Below are 26,077 nucleotides of genomic sequence, written 5' to 3' on the forward strand. Positions count from 1 at the left end.
TTATATATATATATATATATATATATATATATAATTTGTGCTGAATCGTTTTGCGAATTCAAAACTTTCACTTAGTGTATCAAAAAATAGTGGTGAAAATGTGCAAGCCTGAATGCCCAGCATTGCAATTTTGCTGTTTTTCCAAACTGTATATTAAACGTAATGGTTTTTACAACTAATGGCTTCCTAAAGACATGTTAAAGGGTAAAGAAATACTAGGCTATATCATGAATATCAATGCTTTGGTCTCTGAGATTTAAACACGCTGAATATTTTCTGTTCTGAATGTGCATTTTTTTCAGTCAGTAATATTTCCTAGGTCTCTAGAGATCTAGCAAGAGTTTTGTTTGTGCAGTCAGTGTGTCCTGCATACTGTATCCCTCCCACCTTTTTCTGCACTGCAGAGGAAACCCCAAACACTGCTACTACTATTGATTCTCTGAGTGCGCTAGAGACGGTTAGACGGAGGGACGCACTTATAATTTGGTCCATTGTTACTTCAGCTCTGCTGCACCTTTTCAAAATGCCTGATGATAGTTTACTAAAATACATTCTGATTCTCATTTTCAGCTCTTTTACTTTTAAACAGAATGCGAATACTGCTTAATGAAATGATTGTTCTGCAGAAGTTATCAAATCCAAGTAGATGCATCCCTCTCAACCATGCAACATTATTAATATTCAGGCCGACAGCAATAAGCTGATTATTATTTTCATGTTATGGCTGATAACATTCTATGCTGTTTTGTGTAAACGAATAAAATGCAAATCTAAATGCAAAAAAACAAGCATGCATAAACATCCAGTATCAGTCAGTACTGCTGTTATGGTACCGATATATCATGCATTCCTATTATGTTTGTACTTGACTCTTTCTATGAACTGCATTAAAGTGTTAAAGTGACAAGCGTTTCTTTAATGCTTTACATTTTACTTAAGCAGTACAATTGTAAGCTGTTGATTTTAAAGGGATTGAGATGATGTGCTCTTGTGCAGGTCGAGCTTCTGCGTCTCCGTCTCTAGACGTCCTCATTACGCTGCTCACACTGGGAGCCAACGGCTACAAGAAACTCTTGGCTGAGAGAAAGGTGAAACAACATTTTTGAAACTCAATATTTTTCATAACATCTAATTATGGCTGTATGGTATTAGTATAAATGTAGTATTGTTTATAGACTTTTGTAGTTTTAATTAATATTTTGAATTAGCTTTTAAAAATATTTATATATATATATACACACACACTCTCGGTACTTGCTCTGCCGCAGCAGCAGCAGCAGATCTATTCCGCCAAGACCAAATACATTAACATTGTCACGTACATTACCATGCCAAACCCTCCAAGAGTTGTCATGACAGAAATGTTTATATTTTTAATTAGCTTTTATTTTTATATTTTAAGTTTTCATTTTAATTTTAGTTTAATTTTTAATAATTTTGTAATGTGCTTTTGTCATTTTTATTAGGTTTTTTAAGACTTCTAAATTGTTTTAATTAATTAATAAATTATTAGTTTATTTCAGTTAGTAATTTTAGTACTATTTCATCTGGTATTTTCAATGTAATTATGGCAAAGCTGCTTATTTCCATACTATTTTGTTAATAAAAATGGGAGTGTTGAAATATTAAATTAACCACAATTCATTTTGTGATTCCAGAAATTTCAACAACTATGTTCCTGGATAAAAAATATATATATATATATTTTTTTTTTTAGGGGAAAGAAAATGAAAATTTACATTTTGGTTTTGTGTGTCTTTTAGCATTTCAGTTAAGTTAGATTATTTAATTTAAGTAATTGTAAGTCATTCTGCGGCCCCGTTGGAGGTTTACTGAGGCCCCTGGTTGAGAACCGCAGGTATAGAGGCAGGTGGGCACATTATCCCAATGAGACTCCAGTACATGCAGGAAAACACCATTAGCCATCATGTGATAAGAAACTTACAGAGCTTATTGATTTACCACTAATGCATCCGGATTGTTAATAATTTACGTTCTTTGTTGACTAGATAAGATGTTCTCTGTGGTCAGAGTCAGTTTCTAATATGTTTTAGCCAAAGGAGAATGAATCACTGGACTGTAACCTTGTGAAAAAGAAGTACATTTTAGCATACTTTTAAAAAGAGTACTAGAGAAATAATATATTTTAAAAGAATATACTTAAATGTGAACTGAATGCATTGTTTTCAGACACTTAATTGCATGCTAAAATGTATTATAGTATAAATGTATATTAAATGCATTTAGTTGAACTTTATAGTGTTTTTGACCCACTTAAACAGCACAATATGTAAGATTTTTTTATTAAAATATCCAAAAACCATTAGAACGGTGTTATATATTTTGCTGACTTGTGTACTTACATTATCCCAAATGTTTCGAAGAATGTTTAAATCCAGAGAAATAAGCAATTTTAACTAGTGACACGGACCGTGTCCATAGTGTCATTCTAAAATTACTTAGTATTTTAGTCAACATTTGTTATTATTTAAAATGTATTTAAAGTAAAACTTTTAATGCGATATTACAAAGTGCACTTAAACGTTTACTTAAGTGTTTACTTAAGTCATGAACGTGTCTCTCTCTTTAACGACACTTAAGTGGCTATTTATTTCATTACCATTACATCTGCACATTTTATTTAAAAAAAAAAAAACTACTTTTAAGATTTGATGTACACTACAAGTGCACAGTGCACATTCAATACAATTAAGCGCACTTCATTTTTACAAGGATTTTACACTAGGTTAACAGTATTTGTACTTTTTGCTAAATTTGTTGCCACAATTTAAGAGTATTGTGGGTGGTTGCTAGGGTGTTACTATTTGGTTGCTAGGGTTTTCCAACGGGATGCTAGGATGAATTACATTTGCATAATGTGAGCTTCTGGATATTATGAAGCAGGTTATTGTCTCTGCGTTTTCATACTGTAGATCTCAGATGTCTTACTAACAGCATCATAATAGGGGCCCATAACCCGAGGGCCTCCTACAGTTCATTTGTAATTGATCTCAGGGGTGGATGCAGCTCTGCCAACACAGCTGATTATGTGATGCAATCACATTAAAGCTTCAGATGGGAAAGCAGGCTGCAGATCGCATCTGCGTCTGGAGAGGAGAAGGGTAGGGTGGCTGGAGAGGGAAGCAGGTGCTGGGTTTACTGTAGGCCAACACACACAGAAATGCAACATTAGCAGAAAACAGAATGTACGACAGAAAAAAGCTGTGTAGAGTGGAGAGCTATTTATAACTGGAGTTGTGTACGGCCCGCAGGAGCTGTATGGTCACCTGGCGCAGGAGCTGAGCGCTCTAGCCGAGAGACACGGGGAGAGACTGCTGCATACGCCACACAATCCAATATCACTGGGTGAGAAGTCATGCATAGTGCAATGTCATATGAGAAAGAGTTCAATAACAGTTCAATAAACAAGGATTTCATGAGTAAATTTTCTGTGTAAATAAAAATGTTTCTAAAAAATAGTTTTTGCATGTCACCCGAGAGGTCAGGGTTTGGCTGGTGAGCATGAGTCTGTTAGTCCCTGCTGGCAGATCCCATAACTACACCATCTGGCTACGCAGAGCATCTTTCTCTATTGACGACCGTTCAAACATGGTCATGTATTTTGACTAAATATTTATGTTTTCATTTGCAAGCAATGTTTAAAATGCATTTTTTTTTTCTTTTCAATTTCAGTGTGAAAAAGTGTCCCACTTGGGACTATGAGCAATCTTGGGGTGCCATCAACCAATCACCCTTGTAAAAAAGAAGTGCACTTAATTGTGTTTAATGTGCGCTTGTAGCGTGCTTCAAAACTTGAAAGTACATATTTTAAAAACTACTTCCAGATAATATATTATTAATGAAATAAAAGGCCACTTAAGTGACTTAAAGAGAGACACTTTTATGACTGTTTCTTAACACACTTAAGTACACTTTTAAAAAAGTAAAATTGAAAGTTTTACTTTAAAGTGCATTTTAAATCATTGTTTTAATACTCAATGTCATGTTTTAAAGAAGCACACTTATTTTGATGTGTTGACTAACATACTAAAGCACATGTAAAGTACTTGATTATAATTTGAACCATAGTGTGTTATTCAGTATTACATGTAAAGTTAATATATTTTAAATGTTCTAAATTGCAACTTCTTCATTACAGATGTGTAATTACAAACATGCATACAAGTTTCAATAGAAATGACATTAAAGTATATTTTAGTTTCCATAAATGCTTGACAGTACATTCATCAGTACTTTAACCATATTTCAAAGACAATAGAAATAATTATGAAATTATATATAAAGATGTACTTAAGTCCTACTTAAGTGGGTCAAGAAAGCTTTCTAAGGTGCAGCTAATTGCATTAATACAAATTTAAACTATAATACATTTCTATTTAATTTCAATTAACATGCAATTAAGTGTCTGAAAACATTACATTCAGTTCACACTTAAGTATATGCTATTAAAATATATTATTTCTGTAATAAATATGGATGCGGAAGTGTTCTTCTTTTTCACAAGGACAGCATTTTTTTTGCAGCTCCAGAGATTTTAGTCACATGATCACATGTATAAATGCCTAATATTTAATGCTTCATTTTGTGTTGCATTGCCTCTTCTATTCTGTTCCCCTCGAAGTTTTCATAGCACCCGCAGAGGTTAAATTAAAACTCAAACAAATGTACGAGAAGCTTTCTGATGTGTTTTCCTGGTCTCTCCAGCGATGTCTCTGAACCATCTCCAGACACACAGCACCGCAGCGGTCACGCAGCTGGGCTCCATGCTCTTCACCAGACAGGTGTCTGGAGCCAGGTGAGCTACTGTCCACACTGCCGCCTGTTTCTGTTTCAATATTTGTTGTCTTCTAATTTAACTTCAAAGGAAAAATGAGAAAAAGAATAGTGTATGTGAAGTCAGTCTCTTCAAGTTTAGATCGTGTTCAAGTAAATGTGACGAACTACATGCTCCACTAATGTTTGACAACCAGAAAGTGACTACATACTTAATTTTATGTCTATTGTAATATAATACATAACCTAACTAACTAACCTTTCATCTGGGTGGAATTTTGTGATACAGATGTGTGCTTGTTATCCTTTAAGATAAATGACAGCTTACATTTTACTTCCTTTAGTCTTTATACTAGATGACTGACTGAGTATTTTACATCCAAAATCAATATTTTCTCTTCTCTTAAAGAAATGGTTCAGCCAAAAATGAAAATTTGCTGAATGTATTCACCCTCAGGTCATCCAAGATCAGGATTTTTTTTGTTTGTTTCTTCATCAGATTTGGAGAAATGTAGCATTGCATCACTTGCTCAGCAATGGTGTGCTGCAGTGAATGGGTGCCGTCAGAATGAGAGTCCAAACAGCTGATAAAAACATCACAATAATCCACAAGTTTGAAATTTAAAATGTCTTAATGATGGATTTGTTTCTTACAAACATGCAGCTTTTCGCTTCACAAGACATTAACTGATGGACTGGAGTGGTGTGGATTACTTGTGGATTATTGTGATGTTTTTATCAGCTGTTTGGACTCTCATTCTGACGGCACCCATTCACTACAGAGCATCCATTGGTGAACAAGCGATGCTAAATTTCTCCAAATCTGATGAAGAAACAAACTCATCTACATCTTGGAATACCTGAGGGTGAGTACATTCAGCAAATTTTCGATTTTACATGAACTATTCCTTTAATATTTTCTGCTGGACACTAGGTGACCTGCTGTAATATTGATGAAACCTTCTTTCTACTGTCCGCTTTCATTATTTAAATTGAAGTCATTCTCATTCTCAAGGGTTTATCCTGTAGCATTAATCCTCTCCGCCTCCTTTTAGTCTGTCACAGCCTATGCACTCTGTCTGCAGTGAATAAATATGACGGGAGAATTTAAGACTGAACGAAGTGTCTGCCGTGGATTTGGAAAGAGCTGCATAAAACTCTGAACTGCTGGAAAATAACTGCTGTCTGTTTCAGCGTAATAGAGAGACTCTATTTGTCCTTTTTAGACTCTATTAATTGAGAACATTGTTTTCATTGTCCAAATGACATACCCTTTGATAAAGTACATCTTAGTTCGGTTTGTACACCGGATTGGCTGTGCATTCATCAGAAGTCTACTGTATTTTAAAGTAAAACTTTTCACATTATTACAAAGTGCACTTTTTAAAAGTGTACTTAAGTGTGTTAAGCTGTCATGAAAATGTCTCTCCCTGTACACTTCCATAATGTACTTAAAGTGCTCTATTTTTGCTCACTAATTTTGTACTTAATATACTAAAAATTCTTTAAATATTCATAATTCTTTAGATAATCTTAAGAACATCTAAGTGTACTCAACTGCGCTATTTTGGGACACCATGTATATGAATTAAAATGTGCTAAAAATGTATTTAAAAAATGTATTTAGGTACCACTTGAACCCATCTTTCATACAAAGATGGGTTCAAGTTTACTACAAGTGGTAACTAAATACATTTTTTTAATAGAGAGATAGTATGTTAAAAGCACATTTTAGTTCATATGCATGGTGTCTCAAAATAGCGCAGTTGAGTACACTTAGATGTTCTTAAGTTTATCTTAAGAAGTACTAAAGACGAATTATTAATATATTAAGTACAAAATTAGTGTGCGAAAATAGAGCACTTTAAGTACATTATGGAAGTGTACTGTCAAGTCACTTAAGTGGCCTTTTATTTCGTTAATATTATATTATCTGCAAGTCGTTTTTTTTTTAAATATGCTTTTAAGATTTGAAGTACACTACAAGTGCACATTCAATACAATTAAGCGCACTTCTTTTTCACAAGACTTAACATAAACAAAAGGCAGAAATGATTGAGATTTCTTGTTAATTCGTGTTAAATGTTGTTGCAGGGTCGTCCCGCTGGGTGTGGAGCAGACCGTGAGCGGACACACGTTTCGTGGCTTCATGTCGCACGCAGATGCCTATCCGTGCCCGTACCTTAACGCAGCCTCTGCTATTGGAATAACCAGAGATGATATAACACTGTGCATCAAGAGACTCGATAAATGCCTCAAGAGCCTTAGCAAAGAAGCTTCTGCAGAGAAGAGTGAGTCAGGATCGCCAGCTGAAGATGTGGACGACCAAACCGTGCCCTGATGCTCTACACTCTAAAAAATGCTGGGTTAAAAAGGGACAAACCCAGCTATTGGGTTGTTTTGACGGATCACCAGCTGAAGATGTGGACGACCAAACCGTGCCCTGATGCTCTCGGTGAAAGGGTTGGATACATAGGAATATTTTTTTCATAATTTGATCTTGTGGCAATAACCTTGTGTGTGAATGTTGATACATCAACATATAGCCACAAATGCATTTGTTTGTTTTCTGCATGCTCAATAAATGTGTTTTGACCTGTGTTTGATAGTGTACCCTAACTGACAATAAACACATTATTTTGTCATGTAAAGTCATCTGGCGCTGCTTTTTTTTTTTCACAGTCATTGGTTGAATAGACAATGCAGAGGGAATTGTTTGTTCTAAACAACATCAAAAGAATATAAAATATTTTTTATTACTGAATACGAAAAATTACTCTGATTTAATGTAATTCGCTCAGAATGCATCTTGATGTAGCAAAACCTGCAATGAGTACCTGCGATTTATTCATTTATTCTGATTTTACTAGGCACGTTCTCGTCTTAGGCACTTGGAGAAAAGCTAGTGCGAATAATGACTGCTCTTAAGATTAATAAAAATATTAAGCCGCATATTAATGCATTATGCTGCTAAATTTGAGTTAGACCTTGTAAGACTCCCATTAGATTGTTTACCTTTATTTATTAATTTATTTTCACGATGTGCTTCGCTTTAAACCATATTGCACAAATATTCGATTGTTTAAAAAATATATATATTATTTATACAGTGGGTACGGAAAGTATTCAGACCCCCTTAAATTTTTCACTCTTTGTTATATTGCAGCCATTTGCTAAAATCATTTAAGTTAATTTTTTTTCCTCATTAATGTACACACAGCACCCCATATTGACAGAAAAACACAGAATTGTTGACATTTTTGCAAATTTATTAAAAAAGAAAAACTGAAAAATGCTCAGTATTTAGTAGAAGCACCCATTTGATCTAATACAGCCATGAGTCTTTTTAGGAAAGATGCAACAAGTTTTTCACACATGGATTTGGGGATCCTCTGCCATTCCCTCTTGCAGATCCACTCATGAGGAAAAAAAATTAACTTAAATGATTTTAGCAAATGGCTGCAATATAACAAAGAGTGAAAAATTTAAGGGGGTCTGAATACTTTCCGTACCCACTGTATATTTTCTATTTATTGAAAAATAGCTTTAACTTTAGTTAGTTGTTTTTCAGGACATATTTGTTAAACAGTATTGCAAAAATGTGCACTTTAATTTAGTATTTAGTATATGTATGTGTTTATTTATTTTAAAATAGCAGATCATTTATTTTTCAGGTTTCTAAACTGTATTACAAATGTTACAAAAAATGTTTTTTTTTTTTTTTTCATACCTTTTTTTCGGGGGGGGGGGCGGTTTTCAGGACACATTTGATTTGAAAAAGTATAAAATACTAAATTTTAATTTCTTTATTTTGAAAATAGCTGATTATTTATTTTAAGGACTTTATTTATTTATTTTTAAATTAAGAGAATTTCTACTACATACTACCATTCCATTCAATAGAAATAAATCCATTAAATTGTATCAGCATTTCCTATTCCTGCCCTACCTTCAGGTGAGCATATTTTCCTTTTTTTTTTTTTTTTTTAAGAATGGTCATAAAGCTGTACAGTGCTCACAAAGTGCTCACTTTCAGAGGAGCGTGTAAAGTGCTAGCTCAGCAACACAATAGTGCAGCGTTTTTAATAACATCTGTTGTGTGACGTAGCAGAGGAAGGTGCACAGTCTCTGTTTTCGCGTGAGAGGTGTTGAATCAGCTTTGCTCACACCTCACTGTAATGCATTTAATGTGCACTCCAGCAGCATTTCTGCTCATGATTTATGTGGGATCAGCCTCTGCTGTTCTCTGCAAACCTTCTGTCTCAGTGCTCTACCTTCACACATCTCTCCTGCGCTCCATATCCATCTGTTCAACAAGCTTAGTCTCTTAGTAATAATCTCTCCTCTTACTGTTTATCTCACTGTTTTGCTGATGCACATTTTTCCAACCACTTAGGCTGCACTTATTCATTTCCTCTCATCATCAATCATGCGTGTTGATGACTTTGCTCTTAAAGCATCAGCACAGATTAGCCTATACATTTTTTTGTATAGGCATTTTTTCCCCCCACTAATTGTATTGTTATCGTCTTAAAAAAAAAAAAAAAATTAAACGCACACTGATTGAGATTAAATGGTAATATTGTGTTCATTAGGTTGGTTTGTTTCTAGCCTTTTTTGAGTAAACGAATGAAAAATATAGGCAGCTAAAAAAAAGAAAAAAACACAACTGTGCAAATGGCTTTAAAACTTCTAAAACTCTAGAACTTTGCAAATCCGTTTATCTCCAACATAAAAGATAATTCTAAAAGACAGCTCCAGATGCTTTACTCTTAATGCTTTTACTCACTCATCAGTATCTGAGGATCGTGTCTCATTACCTACTTTAGCTTCAAGAGTTTTGAAAGCAATAATAAAGCAATCTGCTGACAATAACACGCTTCCTTTCATCTTTGTGTTTTCTACACAGTTACGGTTAAAGAATACATTGTTTTAAATAGATGTTATAATTCTGACAATGTGACAACAGCGAGACGGTCAAACTGCCAAAGACCCCACATGAAGTTTTTTGTGGCTTTGTACTAGTTAACAAAATTAAATTTTAACTCATATTCTAAAACCCCTCCTTTTTTAGTATTAGAAACTAATAAATAAAAATTTAATAATTAAATAACTAATTAATAGTAATAATTGCATTAATAATAAATACAAATTAATTTTAATAATTAAAGTAACTAAATAACCAATAGTGATTAATATTGAGATTTTTGTCGCATACTGTAAAAAAAATTATTTTTCAAAGTTGTAAATAAAACCGATTGCTGGAGTGTATTTTAGAGGTAAATTTCAGTCTTTCTACTTCAAAATTTCCTGCGTAATTTAATGTTACTTAATTTATTTGTAATTCTTTGTGAAATTTGCCATTTCTGATTGAAAATTGTTTCACTGCCATTTTTTTTTCCACTGTACCTTTTTTTTTTTTTAAAGGGAACAAAATAAATATATAGTAAAGCTATATGCAGTTCTCTAAATGCAGTCATTTATAATCAATAAAATAAACATAGCATGTAATATTTCCGAAGAGAGAAAAAAATACAGTTTGGCAACACATTTGACAGTACTTTTGTATTTTCATTGTTTTAAATAATAATAAAAAAAACAACAATGTATTTTAAATCATTTGTAATGTTCACGGTTGCATTTATACTCGCAATAAGTAGCTGTATTTCTGGCTATATTTGATTCAGACCGTAGCAAAAATAATATAGTCAGAAATATAACAGATTGTGTTTATGGTTGTAAGGTTATTGCCTTTTTTTTTTTTTTTAATGAACAGCTTCTGCCTCAAGATCCTGTTTAATGCAGGAAATGCATCAACACAGGAAATTAAAACTGCACTGCATGTGATTTCATGTGGACTTTAATGATGCTCCTTAAAATCTACAAGAGAAAAGAAAAGTCTCTCCGTTCTCTAAAATGGAAGAGGCATTTTCTTTATTTGTATCAGAAGGAATGCATGTATTTCAGGATTCCTGACTGCATATTTGCTATATAGTGTATAGTGCTATATAGGCTGTTTAACCAGCATCCACCGTTATTGGGCGCCCTAATAAATAAATAAATAAGTCGCGAGAGGAGAGAGCTGCTGATGTCAGGAGCTTCAGTGCTGCATTTACTGCTGCAGAGAGGATGAGCATCTCCGGATTCACACATGCGAGCCCGACGAGCAACATGCGGACTGTCGCGATTATATCGGCGCTGGTATTATGCCTGGCCTCGTTGGGCAACGCGGGGAAAAAGGTTTTTAAATGTCCTTCCTCGTGTAGCTGCTCCAAGGAGTCTATTATCTGCGTCGGGTCTTCGTATATCCCCAGATTCATTCCCAACGATGTCAGTTCACTGTGAGTCCTCATAAGCTAATGCATTAGATCAGTTAGTAGGCTACACTTGTGTAAATATAGCATTTCAGGACCAGTGCTGCTCATGTTCAGTCATATTGCTTTTATATTTCCATGTAACAGGGTCTCATTTTGTGTCGGGCTTGTATTTAATTTTTTTGCATTTTGCAGGAGTATTGTGAATGGGACCTTCTCTGAGATCAAGGAGGCGATGTTCTCACACATGCCATCTTTACAGTTACTGTAAGTCAAGCCCATCTAAGCAAATGTGTATGGCATGATATCGATTCACTTTGGAAACTGTGCTTCTTGTAAACTTTGCATTTGTAGAAGAATTGGTAGATCTGATCATGTTTCATAGTAGAACATTGCTCTGGGGTTTTCACTTATATTCGCAGTAAATTAAAATCTTCTCATTTTTCATTTATATTAAAGATTGTTTTGATAGATTTACATGTGCATGGTATTGCATAAAGAAAACGGCTACCAAATCAGGCCAAGTCTACCAAAATATCTACCAAAAACTGTCCAGTTTTGCACAGTTGACCCTGCTAGCGTTGGATAACCTCAAAAACAGACTGCTTTCTGGATTAAATGAGCTATCCAATGTTAGATCAGAGAATATTTTGGCATGCACAATAATGCTTTCAGCTATTTGAGTAGGAATCTTGTTGATTTAGAGGCATATTGAAGAATTTATTAACACGTTTTGTCTTCAGTTATTTAGCACTGGAATCCGGTGTACTCCTCAACTAAACAGTAGAAGGTGACAGATGACGAATAGAAAGGCCTCTTTCACTCACTCGCCCCTCTAGCTATTTAATAAGTCAGGGCACATTTGCTTCCAGATAGTGACGGACGGTTTTCCTCCTGTTCGCTTTTTGGCATTGAGAACACAGTGACTCTGTGACTTTTTCATGCTGTCCTTGGCGTATTGCAGGATGTTTGCGATTTGATATTTTGAGAAATAGAGTGTTATAGAGAAATATGTGCCTGTCCTGGCACTCATTGTCAGTGAGAGGGCACTTTTTTATCTATGTGTATTACACTGCAGTGTAAACACACAGCCTGACTTGTTATAATTTCACTGACAGTGATTGTTGGCAATGATTGAACTCTTGACAGGTTGCTGAACTCCAATGCTCTCACCACAATAAGGGATGATGCATTTTCTGGCCTTCCGCACCTCGAGTACCTGTATGTTTTCTTTAATTGTTATTTTATTCTTTTAAAAAACGTTATAGATAGTCTATTGCAGTGCTGTTGCTATAGCTTTTTGACACTGCTGGGTTGTTCAACCCAACTTTGGGTCAAATATGGACTAAGCCAACCGTTGGGTTAAATTTTTACATTAGATTTTTAACCCAAAAGTTGGGTTAGTCCATATTTGACACAAAGTTGGGTTGAAACAACCCAGCATTTTTTAGAGTGTATAGAAATGGAAGGTCTACTTGTTTTTAAAGCAATAGTTCACCAAAGAATTACAATTTGCAGAAAATTTACTCAACCACCCAAGATATAGATGACTTTGTTTCTTCATGGGAACAGATTTGGAGAAATTTAGCCTAACATCTATTGCTCACCAATGGATCCTCTGCAGTGAATGGGTGCCGTCAGAATGAGAGTCAAATCCACAACACTCCAGGACCAGTCCATCAGTTAACATCTTGTGAAGAGAAAAGCTGCATGTTTGTAAGAAACAAATCCATCATTAAGCTTCTTACTTCCAGCAAAATTATGAGTCCTCTAACATTGCTTTCTCCAGTTAAAACGTCGTCTCGTCTGAATCAGGAGAGAAATATGCACAGATCAAGCACCGTTAACAGGTGAAAACAGCTCTAAACAAATATGTTATATGGTGGATTTTGATGTGAGAGGACAAAAATAGACTTTTTCACTGGAAGAGGTGTTATTATGGACTCATATTTTTGCCAGAAGCGACAAATTAAACTTAAAACACCTTAATGATGGATTTGTTTCTTGCAAACATGCAGCTTTTTGCTTCACAAGACATTATCTGATGGACTGTGATGTTTTTATCAGCTGTTTGGACTCTCATTCTGACGGCACCCATTCACTGCAGAGCATCCATTGCTGAGACACTGATGCAATGCTACATTTCTCCAAATCTGATGAAGAAACAAACTCATCTACATATTGGATGGTACATCTTTAAGTAAACTCTTTATTCGAGAGAAAAATATATTGGGAAGCTGTGAGTTTTGAACAATTGCATATTGGAGATATGCACACATTCTTTGAACATATGAATGTGTCATTCTAACTTAATTCTATACATATTTAATTGAAATGTATTTAATTTTCTTAAGTAATTCTTTTAATACTTTAACGGTTGTTTGGTTTCTAATAGTTGCTTGAGTTATAATCATCCTGGTTCCTTTTCATGTCACCATCTTTTACTCTTTCAGCTCTTAATTTTCTCTCCGTTCTTTAGGTTTATAGAAAACAACAAGATTGAGACAACATCAAAATACTCTTTCAGAGGACTTAGGGATTTGACTCATCTGTACGTTATTTTTAATTATATTAAATGAACATACATTTGCTAATTATTTGTATGGTACTTTACTCTAAACTGTTACTGTATCCCTCACAGGTCTTTGGCAAACAACAACATTAAAGCTTTGCCCAGAGATCTATTCATCGATCTGGACTCATTGATAGAGCTGTGAGTCTGAGCTTCTGTAAATGCTTACTTAGCGATAACTATTATGCAATAGAGTGCATTGAATATGATATGATAAAATGTCTTTTTAAGCCTACAGGAATGAACACTATATAATAAGGTCAATGCTTATTGATGTTTTCATATATATTTCCTTGCAGAGACTTGAGGGGCAATGTCTTTGAGTGTGACTGCCGAGCGAAGTGGCTGATGATGTGGCTGAAGAGCACGAACGCTACTGTATCAGACGTCCTCTGTGCCGGTCCTGAGGAGATGAAGGGCAAACGGCTCAATGACATGGCGAGCTTGCATAACGAATGCATCTCTACAGGTATGTGAATGAGCATGTGCATGCTTGGTAGTGTGTTTGTAAGCTTACAAATCCAATTCAGTGCATTTTTTATAGCTATTTACCAGTACATTGAAACAATTTGGTAAAAATAATTCTTAATGACGACATGAAATGAATTCACCACATCTGTTTTCTAAATGCATGCTATAGATCTTATTGTGAACAATTAATCCATGCATACGTTTATTTTATTTTTTTTTTAATTGAAACTGGATCTTTTAGTGAAATGACTTCTCTCTGGTGACGTATGCAGGACTTAACCTCTGCTTAACCTCACTCCTGCAAGCTCACACTCATCTGCCTCCACTTTTGAGTGCAACATCCACATCTGAAACTCCAATCAACAACCGATGCGTAGAACCAAGTCCTGCCGTACATTTTTTTCTATATGGAAGTAAAAGGAAGAAAACATCTGTTGCTATTCACTCTTAAAAATAAACGTTGAAATGGGGCTTTCACGGCAGTGCCATAGAAGAACCATTCTTGGTTTCCTCAAAGAATCTTTCATTGAACAGTTCTAAAAAAGAACCATTTTTTATTAGTGCGAAGAACATTTTTAAGAATCTAAAGAACCTTTTCCACTATAAAGAATTGAAAAGTTCCATGGATGTTAGAAGTTCTTCATGGAACCATCAATGCCAATAGAGAACCTTTATTTTTAAGAGTTTAATTCCATGTCAACTTTAAAATCCGGGACACACCGTGCTGAGCGTCTGTTGGGCTAGTTTTTGCAGTGTGTTCCACATATCATGCAGCATATCAGTTATGAGATGCAAAACAGTTACTAAGATGCAAATTTACCATATGTTGTCCAGATTTCATTCCTCTTCACTCTGTGTCTACTGAGTCTTTGTCTGTGGACACGTTCTCCCACAAGAACGACGTGTACGTGGCCATCGCTGCTCCCAACATAGAGAGCTGCATGGTGCTCCAATGGGACCACATCGAGATGAACTTCAGGAGTTACGACAACATCACAGGTACAGTCATGGTAAAGCCATCATATGAAGGATTGCGTATGGCCAAATAAATCTCATACAATGTGTTCTCTTTTAGGTCAGTCCATAGTTGGCTGCAAGTCTGTGATCATCCAGAACCAGGTGTTTGGTTTTGAAAACAAGTGCGTTAAAATAAGAACCTCATTTTCATAGTTTTGCAAACTGGGATACAGAGAAAAGAACAACACAACCCTAAATAATGACTGCAGCCTGCAAAAGCATGATATTCAGCTATTAATATTCAATAAGTCTTATAAAAAATCAATAAACAACAACTCTTACTTGACCATATAATGTCTGCCCATTCATACCAGTTTTAGCTTAATCTGATACGCAAAAATAGAATTTTCATTTTGTAAATCATTGTTCTTATTCTCATTTGTTGAATGTTGGACATGTTTTTTGAATACTAATGTTAATAAATGCGTGTGAACACTGACTATCATTTGATTATTTAATTCATAACACACCTGGTTTCTGACCAAATGCACAGTTTTGAAAGAATGGAGAAATTAAGATGGTTAGCCACCTTGGAAAGGGGGTGATTTTGATATGATCAAAGTGACATTGAATAACATTACAGGGTAAAGATAAATCGATTGGATTGGCCACAGACGTGTAGAATTAGCCTAGTACATTTTCATACACTGAGCAATCGTCAGCTCGTTTTAGGATGCAATTTAAACTAGGCATACTGTAGCATCAACTGTTTATTAGCTACAGCCAGGCCCGGATTGGCTAATCGGGAGCACCGGGAGGATTCCCGGTGGAGGAGATGTGTTTTTAGCTGTTTCTTGAAGATAGCTAAGGACTCAGCTGCTCGAATTGAGTTGGGCAGGTCATTCCACCAGGAGGGAACAGTTTATGTAGAAAAAAAAGCCTAATTAAGATTATATATGATTATGAAAATTTATGAATTAATCAATGATCATCGTGTATCATCCAGGTACAGTGCAACACATGGTCAAAGAACAGATGACAGAGAATAACATCAGTGTAGGTTGCAAAATGTTTATTAGGCCACTGATATGGTGGTGAATGTTATTTCATTCATTGCCAGAAGATGACAGTTTTAAAACTTAAAAGGTAACAGAAGAAACAGAAGAGAAATAATTGAAATGGTAGTTGGATCTGCGTGCTACTATTGGAAACCTGTGTAGCTGTAATAGCTGTAATCTTCTGGGATTTTTGGTTTCACTGTGCAAATGGAACCATAAACCTTGTGATAATCTTAATTGGTAAATTTACATTTGTTTGTAAAGATGTTTAACTATTTTACATTGGAAACATGAAAAAAAAAAAAAAAGTTTTTTACAGCAGTGTATGATTGTATCATAGTTTACAACCAAACAGCAGACAATTCACAACCAGACAACATGGAGAATGTTGAACGGGGTGTCTCATGATCCTTCAGAGATCATTCTAATATGCTGATTGTCTGCACAAGAAACATTTCTGATTATTATCACAGTTGAAAATTGTTGTACTGCTTAATGAAGTGTGGAAACCATTATACAGCGACAGGATTCCTTGATGAATGGAAAGTTCAGAAGAACAGCATTTATTTGAAATATAAATCTTTTTTTTTTACATTATAAATGTCTTTACTGTCATTTTTATTAAATTGATGCATTCTTGAAGAGCAAAAATATACATTTCTTAAAAATAAAAAAAATAATTCATAGTAATCCTAAACTTTTGAATGTTAATGTCATGTATCAAATGCCAGAATCAAGTGAAGAATTTGTTTTTTAGCTTTATTATGTCCTATTTTTATACAGCAGATTCTACAAGGACGTTAACATCACACTCTCTTGTATCCTATGTTGTCTTGTTTTGGTGCATAAATCTTTTTAGTTTGTAACAAGGATTCAATAGTGATTCATGCTCAAAATTCAGGAAAACTTTACTTTATTAATGGCATCCTCCATGACTAACATTTTCCTGGATTTTGAGTGTGAATCACTATTGAATTCATATTTTTAAAAACAAAATGTCACTGTCTCACATAATATCAAACATTCACACCAACACACATACACCACAAAAAGAAAACAAGTAGATAGAATAGAAAAAGAATAGAGAAAGCTAGTGTTAGAGGCCTTTTTTTAAAGAAAATAAGCAGTTGGAAAACGAATAGAGAGTGCATGTGTTAGAGGGTCAAATATAGATGGAAGAGATGTGTTTTTAGCTGTTTCTTGAAGATGGCTAAGGACTCAGCTGCTCGAATTGAGTTGGGCAGGTCATTCCACCAGGAGGGAACAGTTTATGTAGAAAAAAAGCCTAATTAAGATTATATATGTTTATGAAACTTTATGACTTGGCCTATAAATAATGTTGCATGAGTGTTTGTTGTGCATCAAAATAGACCATGCATTTGTATCAATGATCATCGTGTATCATCCAGGTACAGTGCAACACATGGTCAAAGAACAGATGACACAGAATAACATCAGTGTAGGTTGCAAAATGTTTATTAGGCCACTGATATGGTGGTGAATGTTATTTCATTCATTGCCAGAAGATGACAGTTTTAAAACTTAAAAGGTAACAGAAGAGCATAAAAATAAATAATTGAAATGGTAGTTGGATCTGCGCTACTATTGGAAACCTGTAGCTGTAATCATCCAGGTGTTCTGGGATTTTTGGTTTCACTGTGCAAATGGAACCATAAACCTTGTGATAATCTTAATTGGTAAATTTACATTTGTTTGTAAAGATGTTTAACTATTTTACATTGGAAACATGAAAAAAAGAAAGAAATTTCAGCAACATGTTTTTGCAGCAGTGTATGATTGTATCATAGTTTACAACCAGACAGCAGACAATTCACAACATGGAGAATGTTGAACGGGGTAAGTTAAGACATGGATCATCACACCAGTATACAAAAAAATAATAATAATATGTCCACAGATACGTTTATTTCATTTGTTTCAGGCAGTGATGTATTCAACAAATGATAACCACTAATAACAGACACCGTTTTAAAGTATCGCAAGCTACAAATGAAGGGCACAAAGAACTGAAATCAATGTATAGGCTACAACTAGCTGAAGTTTGCTGTGCTTTATCCTAACACTACACAAAGAATGCCTGCAATCATTCAGTCAGGGACGACTGCACAAAACGTGCACTGTAAACTAAAAAAAACATTATAAACTGTTAGGAAATTATAAACAAATATAGTTTGTGCAACACTGTAAATATATTTACCTTTTCTGCACTCATAGCAGCCCCACACTTTTTATTTATTATTTTCTCGCAGCCCATACTATTATTTTCACTAGACTATGTCAATAACAAAGTCTCAATTGATAATTAATAATTATTTTTGCGCAAATCATTGTTTTATTTGTGAAGAAGCCGTTGAAAGAAGGCTTTAAGACCAAGCGGAATCCTCTGCCGGATGCTCCCGCTTCACAACGAGCGGGACTCGCGCTGACCGCAATTCCCTTCACCGTCCGAGTTTTGATTTTGCCAAATCGGTTTGGGCCAATGCAAACAACTTATTGATCACGAGCCCAACATCCAGCAAGGCAGGAAAACATTCAATCTACCTAAGGGAAGACGTCTTTCATTGTAAGTTAATGCTGTTAAATAGAGAGAGAGAAAAATTAATTTACTTTTTTTTTTTTAAGTATTCTTAAACGTGGACCTCATTATTGAAGTACAAATCCAAGCACCAGAAGCAGCCCACACGCTCTTAAGTTTTCTTTAATTGACAAATATGCATTTTCATTCATTCAAAGGCTATATGGTTGTAATGATATTTTAGTTTAAAACTTTAAGTGCCATTGTTAAAAATGCTTTATTGACTGACATACGTTTCATCAGTTGTTAGCTTTCAAATTTCATGCCATTTGTAATTTTACAGTATTTTCACCTCCTAAATTATATACACTTGTGATTTGTGAAGTCACATCTATATTGGTACAATTTACTTCATTGCTGATGACATTTTTTGTATGACATAAAAATTATTTTTAGAATAATTGTACACAGATTAAGCAAAACAATTGTGATTACAGCCTACAATTATGGTACAGTACAAATACTTGGAGCGTCCCTTATTCTGTCCCTTATTTTCTTAAAGAATAAAATATAAAGAATCACAATTGTCCCTTTTTTTCCATTTCTGAAGTGATGACATTTTTTGTATGACATTAAAATTATTTTTAGAATAATTGTACACAAATTAAGCAAAACAATTGTGATTATTTCGGAGAACTTTTTACCTGCATGCAGACAGCCTACATTATGGTACAGTACAAATATTTGGAGCGTCCCTTATTCTGTCCCTTATTTTCTTAAAGAATAAACACTTATTTTCTACAAGAAAACAAGAACAAACACTATTTTATTAAAGAATAAAAGATTGTCAATTGTTCACAATTGTCCCTTTTTTCCATTTCTGAAGTTAATTGGCAACCCTAATGATTACGTAATTATCTTATTCCCCTGACAGCGGCACCTTGCTAAAAAAAATTTTTAAAAAAAATAATAGTCAGTTGTTGGAGATATGCGAGAAAAACAATTATAAATCAAAGAAAATGCATAATAGAAAGCGCAAAAGGTGGCACTGAAAAGGCCAGTACAAAAAAAACCTACAAGAATAAGTGGGCCGGTCTAAGGCATGAAACTCCAGGGCTGAAAATGAGTCCCACTCCGGCCCTGGCTACAGCACAACACCTTTCAGTGGTTTCTTACACAACCTTTTTTTTTTCTAAAGTAGGTGTGGGGTGGATGACGGGTAGTGTGTAAGAACAAGGAAGTTATAGCACTTACCTTTGTATCAAGATCAATATCAACGACGCAGATACCAATACGATAGGCCTGAATGGAAAGTCTGTGTGATATCTGGGAATAAAATAGGTAATTATAACCATCTAACATGCTATTTGTCAGCCGTAATTTTTAGCATTTAATCAGACTTTTGAGGCATTTATCAATAGCAATCATATATCATTGCCAGTCTTTTACAACTTTAAATGTAATCACAAAGTCACACAAACGAGTTTGTCACATTCGTGGCTTTTTAATGTAAAACGACTCTGGATAACATTACTTTCTATCTTACTGAACGAGCGCGCAGACTGCACAGGTACTTGTAGGAAGCGTGTTTAGACGTGCATGAGAATCCTTTCTCTTCTAACGTTGTGAAATGCATTTTCCTGGTACAGAAACTATACAAATTACTAGTTTAAAGGGGTCATATGATGGTGCTAAAAAGAACATTATTTGGTGTAATGAAATGTGTTTATGCGGTTTAAGGTTAAAAAAACACATTTTCCACATACTGTACATTATTCATATGACCCCTTTAAACACTTTAGATGTATACTATGAAGGTAGAATGATGTCAAAAAGATTTGCATACGCAGGGTAATATTTGTGGAAGTGTACATAAGACTGTAAGCGTAAATTAAATTTGCATGCGCAAGAGAAGCTTTGTCTCTAACTTATTCAGCATTTATCATCTGTAATACTATCGTGTAACCACGAGATGGCTGTTTAGCTCTCTTTATATAAACATATAAACATGACTGTGTTCCTGTAGTGGCTAGGAATTTTGGATTCCCACATAATTAGTTACTTGTATTTGGATATATATTTAGACATTATTAAAGACATATTTATCAAAGTTTTTGCATTAGTCAAATCTGGACACAAAGAAAGCATTTTGTTACTCATTCTTGCTTCATATAATAGCTTGATCAGTCACATGAAAGTAATCAGTGTTAAATACCATAAACAGAAACATGGTCTGAAAATTTGACAAATTCATATTTAAGTAGGTTTATTGTCATAGTAAAAAAGGTTTTACAAAGTATAGCACTCTGATACCTTAGTGTTGAGCATTGTCACATAGCATAATTTTGATTATACAGTTTAACATCAGCTCAGTGGTGTAAGTAGATTATGACATTTCAATGTAAAGCCAAACCAAATAATGTTAACACCAGCTCGCAATTCAGTATGAACACCTTTACACCTTAAATACACCATAAGGATTATTGTATAAAAGTTTTCACCCCCTCAATGAAAATCTATGGGATTTTAGGTGGTTTTGATAGTCTGGTTTATGAAAACCGTAAGCCGGATCAGTTTGAAAAGATATAGCAACCCGAGTCAGACCAGTCTGAAGGACAATGCTTGCAAGTCACCTACTCATTTGACCAAAGCTAGGGCCAAAAGCAGAGTGGTTTTGAGTGTCATGACCCGTAAGCCAGCTGTTTGAAGCGGCTCGAAGGGAGGGCCCATGAGGGCCCTTAGGACTAAATACAAGTCCCACATCAGCACAGTCCTAGGGCAAGGCGGGTTCAACCTCCGAGCACCTTTTAGGAACTTAACGACCAAGTCGTTTCTGCTGATTGTCCGGCCAGCCACGAGAGAATGGTTCGCCACGATGGCTTCCACATAGACTTCCACATAGTGTGGATGGGGTGTGCCCCTTATCCAACAGCTCTTGAAGAAAGGTTAACACGTGGGACACATCACATGAATTTGGGTCCTGGCTTCGTTCTGAACACCAGTCACAGAAGACGGAGCTCTAACCTCTGAAATGGTATTGGTGACTCTCGTGTGGACCTGGCTAGACTCCTGTCGAGGGGCCAGACATGGAAGCTCCACAGCTCTGGGTGGGGATGCCAAATTTTGCCCTGCGCTTGCGAGAGAAGGTCTCTCCTCAGCGGTATCGGCCACGGGGTTGCTGACAGCAGCTGAATCATCTCCAGGAACCAAGCTTGGTTCCTCAAGCGTGGGGCCACCAGGAGGAGAGAACATTTAGTTTCCCTAACTTGCCTGATAACCAGAGGGAGAAGAGCAATCAGAGGGAATGCATAGATATGGGTGTTGGGCTAATCGTGGGCAAGAGCATCCAACTGTGTTGAGAAATAGATTGGGCAGTGACAGTTGTCTTCGGAGGCGAAGAGGTCCACCTCTGCCTTGCCGAAGACTGACCAAATCATCTGAACTGATTGGGGATGTAGTCTCCACTCTCCTGGTGCTACATTGTCCCTGGACAGCATGTCCACTCCTTGGTTCAGCTTGCCCGACACATGATGCCACGGCATTGCTTGTGGATTGCCTTCGTACAGAGCTCCCCAGCCCGAGCTGGAGGCATCCGTTTTGACCACCTTCCTCCTGGAGGTCGTTCCCAACTATACGCTTGATAAAAACAGGTGAGGTGTTGTCCAAGGGGCCACAGCTTTGACGCAGTGATGGGTTACCCTGACATATTGTCGGCCCAGGCACCAGGCGTGGGATGGTACGTGAGTTTTCAGCCAATATTGGAGGGGCGGCATATGTAGCAAGCCCAGAGGAATAACTGATGAGGTGGCTGCCATGAGGCTGAGCATCATCTGAAATACCCTGAGGGGACGTGCAGTCTCTAGTTTGAATGATGCCGCCACTCGATGTATGCTCAGGGAGCGTTCCGGCGAAATCCACGCTCGCGTTAGTACTGAGTCTATAACTGTTCCCAGAAAGGAGACGCATTGTCTGGGAGTGAGAAAACTTTTGGTTGAATTGATTCTCAACCCAAGACGCTCCAGATGGTTGAGCAACAACGATCTGTGAGCGATAAGTTCCCGTTCTGACCTGGCTAGTACTAAGCAGTCATCGAGGTAGTTCAAAATGCGGATTCCCATCTGTCTCAGAGGGGAAAGAGCAACATCCACACACTTTGTAAAACGGCCGTTTCATGAGAGCACGATTCAGACTTCGAGATCGAGAATTGGTCTGAGCCCACCATCTTTCTTGGGAGCGGCTGTGAAAACCCCACTCGCTGTCCGTTAAGGGGACCCGTTCTATAGCACCCTTCACAAGCAGTGTATTTACTTCGGACCAAAGAACATGTGCTTCATTGTCCAGTACTGAAGTCCGAACAACGCCTCTGAAGCGAGGTGGCCTGCGAGCGAACTGAAGCGAGTACCCTTGTTCTATGACTTTTAGAATCCAACTTGACACGCTGGGAATGGCTCTCCATGCCAAGAGCCGGGTGGCAAGCGGTTCTATATTCACTAGTGGCAGATCGCTGTGTGGGGAAGCGGAGCTGACACTTGTGGTTATAGGGAGAGGAGAAATGCTCTTTTGAGCATATGGGTCAGCTATTGCAGCAGTAGTTTGTTGGGACACACGCTGAGCGTGCAGGACGTGTCCCGCTGAAAAAACTCCACTGCTCGGAAGGATTAGAAGAAGTGGGGAATGATCGCGAGCTTTCTTTGAGGGAGTTCCAGCCTGGGTGACAACTAGCCCTCTCCTCTTCCTCTCTGCTCTCTGATCAGGACGGCTTCTGATACTGTGGGTCCAGCACTACGCGAGGGCGAGGACCTTGACGCTTTGGGAAGGGGTACTTACTGGCTGCTGGGCGCTGTTGAAGCCCAGGCTTCGGCTTTGGCGGGGGCTGAGGCGGTGCAGGCTTGGCAGACTGCTGGGTGATCGCAGTCTTGGAACGACTTTTAACAGCCGCTGAGCTAGGGCGGAAAATGACGCAGCACTTGCGACGTCTTTTGAACCTCTGTAAAATGCTCTGTGATCCTGTCTACGGCAGGCCCGAACAGTCTCTTTGGCGAGACTGGGGAGTCAAGGAAGGCCATCTTCTCGGTGTCCCTTATCTCCGTGAGGTTGAGCCATAGGTGGTGCTCCAGCACCACCAGACTGGCTATGGCCTTGCCATATCACGGAGAAGTTTGGCCTGAATTACCTGGAGCACCGACATCACATGCATGGCTGAGCCGGCCTGGCCAGCTGCTGCATAAGCCCTATTGGTCAAGGAGGACGTCAACCTGCAGGGCTTAGATGGATCCGCAGTCTTGAGACCTCTAGTAGATGGTGGGCAGAGATGTGCAGCCACCGCCTCATCGAGAGAGGGGAGCTTGCTGTAGCCTTTCTCTTCAGCACCGTCAACGTTGGTGAAACCAGCTGTAGTAGAAGGGTTAACACGCACCAAGTACGGAGCCTGCCATGTTTTAGTGAGCTCGTCGTGGACTGCAGGCATAAACGGAGCTGGCCGCTGTCGTGAGGATGGTTGACGATGTCTCTTTAAGAACCACTCGTCGAGGAAGCCAGGGGCGGGCTCTTCTGAGGCCACCCAATCAAGGCAGAGTTCCTCCACAGCCCTTGTCAGAACCTGGACAAGTTCTGAGTCCACGCTCAGCCGTGTAGACAGAGCTCGGACTTTGGGATCTTTGCCGGAAGCCCCCCACTCTTCAGCATCGGACGCCGTTAAGGACATCGAGTCGTCGACAGCAACCTCTTCCTCAGACATGCCAAAAGAAACCAAGCCGCTCGCACGGACATTGTTCTTCCCATGTCAAACACACCGGTGAGACGAGGCGTTTTGAGGAGAGCGAAGCTTGCAGCACTGAGCCGACTTGAGTTCACTCTAACCCGATGGATGAGACCTGCTGCTCCGCTGTTTCTTCCTCTTCTGTGAGAAAGAAAATGGGAGAGCAGAGCGGAAAGGACCACCTGGAAGAAGGCGATCCGTGAGCGAAGACAGGTGAAACTCATGTTCTCGCAATAAGAACATGAGCCATCAGCAAGCATAGCCTTTGCGTGGGTACTGTCCAGACAAGTGACGCACTCACTGTGCCCATCTGACTCATGCAAGAGGTCCTTGCACGAGCTGCACTCGTGGCGCGATATTTGAAACAATTTCGCAAAATTTGCTCTTTTGGAAATTTGCTCTTGCTCCGGGGAGTGCCGGATGGCCGCAGGGGAAGGCTCTCTTCCGCTGCCGGGGCCCTTCAATGGTGGTGAGCAGGTGAGCGCTTTCCTTCTTCTTCGGCTTCGTCGGCTTCTTCGGCGTAGGGACAGCGAAGAGATGGTCTCATCGCTGAAGGAGAAGATTCTGATGAAATGGCATCTGAAAAAGTTCTTCAGCTCAGTTCCACAGATCTGATTATTGTATTTTTGGTTTCAGTATGTACATTGATTCTACATCATGAATGAGTTTAAACGTAGGGATAAATGTAAGATTTGATGAGCTGAGATTCATTGTTTTCATGACATGAGGCCCTGACAGCTGAAAAACACTGACACTTGTGGCAAAATATACCAAAATGTGTACCAAGAGTATGTAGTACATTTTTAAACTGGCGAATTTGTTTAATTTCAGATATTGATTTACCTTGTGGAAAAATATGTAGATGTTACAGAGCTTCCTCATGGCAGTACTAAATAAAAACAACAAAAATGATCACACTTCATAAAAATTATAAACATCTTACAGATTCTACACTCTAAAAATGCTGGGTTAAAAACAGCCATTTCTGGCTTTGGCAACTAAGTGCTGGGTAAATATTGGACAGAACACATGCTGGGTTATTTTAACGCAGCTTGCTGGGTTTTATACATTAACCCATTTGCTGGTTGTTGTTTTTTTGGACATAGTGCTGCTGGGTTCCCAAACGATTAAACGTTGTAATTAAAAGGAAAGTAGATGTGACAGAGTGTTAAACATGCCTCTGTCCCAACTTTTTTGGCGTGTGTTGCTGCCATCAAAATAATTTATATATTGTTGCGGGGTGAATGAGAACACAGACTCGGTACTGATAGAAAGAGCCCCCCCGGAGGGTGATTTATTGCCCACACACTGATCACACGTGCTCGGAGGAATGGTGCTCGGTGCCAGTCTCAACGTGGTGCTCGTGGGGTGAAGTGCCGGGGTGCAGATCCCTCTCCTGGGGTGCCGTCGGAGTCTGTGAATAAGGATAAACAAGCATTAATGTCGCCTGGCGCTCCGGTGTGCCTTTCCGCTGGTGTCTCTGCTCCTGGCTTTTATGGCCAGCGGGAACGAGCTCCAGGTGCGCCACTCATCACGCACAGGTGTTGTGCTTCTGTGATCAGTGTGGCAGCGGCGTTTCCAGGGCGACGCTGATCTGGAACCGGGATACTCGCCACA

At 37.6% G+C, this 26,077-nt stretch overlaps 3 protein-coding genes across 6 annotated transcripts in view; all 3 read left to right on the forward strand.

Annotated features, from left to right (window-relative positions):
• LOC107709093 (O-phosphoseryl-tRNA(Sec) selenium transferase) overlaps positions 1-7,189 on the forward strand; it is a 14,696-nt gene extending 7,507 nt beyond the window's left edge. For both annotated transcript variants that reach the window (XM_016513498.1, XM_016513499.1), the window contains 4 exons: positions 997-1,088; positions 3,273-3,366; positions 4,726-4,816; positions 6,889-7,189. In XM_016513498.1, coding sequence (XP_016368984.1) covers positions 997-1,088; positions 3,273-3,366; positions 4,726-4,816; positions 6,889-7,135 — 524 coding nt within the window. In that variant the 3' untranslated portion in view covers positions 7,136-7,189. The remainder of the gene's footprint in view (positions 1-996; positions 1,089-3,272; positions 3,367-4,725; positions 4,817-6,888) is intronic.
• Positions 7,190-10,866: 3,677 nt separating this feature from the next.
• LOC107709088 (leucine-rich repeat LGI family member 2-like) lies at positions 10,867-16,157 on the forward strand. The gene is made up of 9 exons (XM_016513492.1): positions 10,867-11,135; positions 11,304-11,375; positions 12,258-12,329; positions 13,588-13,659; positions 13,750-13,821; positions 13,980-14,149; positions 14,986-15,150; positions 15,227-15,290; positions 16,115-16,157. Exons 1-9 carry the CDS (start codon positions 10,924-10,926, stop codon positions 16,155-16,157), a joined length of 942 nt encoding a protein of 313 aa, XP_016368978.1. The 5' UTR covers positions 10,867-10,923.
• Positions 16,158-19,965: 3,808 nt separating this feature from the next.
• LOC107709092 (uncharacterized) overlaps positions 19,966-26,077 on the forward strand; it is a 17,461-nt gene continuing 11,349 nt past the window's right edge. For all 3 annotated transcript variants that reach the window (XM_016513496.1, XM_016513495.1, XM_016513497.1), the window contains exon 1: positions 19,966-20,043. The gene's annotated coding sequence lies outside the window, so the exon portion shown is untranslated. The remainder of the gene's footprint in view (positions 20,044-26,077) is intronic.

Source organism: Sinocyclocheilus rhinocerous, unplaced genomic scaffold (genome assembly GCF_001515625.1).
Source record: "Sinocyclocheilus rhinocerous isolate Xijiao unplaced genomic scaffold, SAMN03320098_v1.1 scaffold4462, whole genome shotgun sequence".
Classification (NCBI taxonomy): Eukaryota; Metazoa; Chordata; class Actinopteri; order Cypriniformes; family Cyprinidae; genus Sinocyclocheilus; species Sinocyclocheilus rhinocerous.

Coding starts and splice junctions, on each gene's coding strand:
- LOC107709088 (XM_016513492.1), top strand. CDS start 10,924: ATGAGCATCTCCGGATTCACACATGCGAGCCCGACGAGCAACATGCGG. Junction 11,136..11,303: donor CCCAACGATGTCAGTTCACT/GTGAGTCCTCAT, acceptor TGCATTTTGCAG/GAGTATTGTGAATGGGACCT. Junction 15,291..16,114: donor GTGTTTGGTTTTGAAAACAA/GTGCGTTAAAAT, acceptor TGTATCATCCAG/GTACAGTGCAACACATGGTC.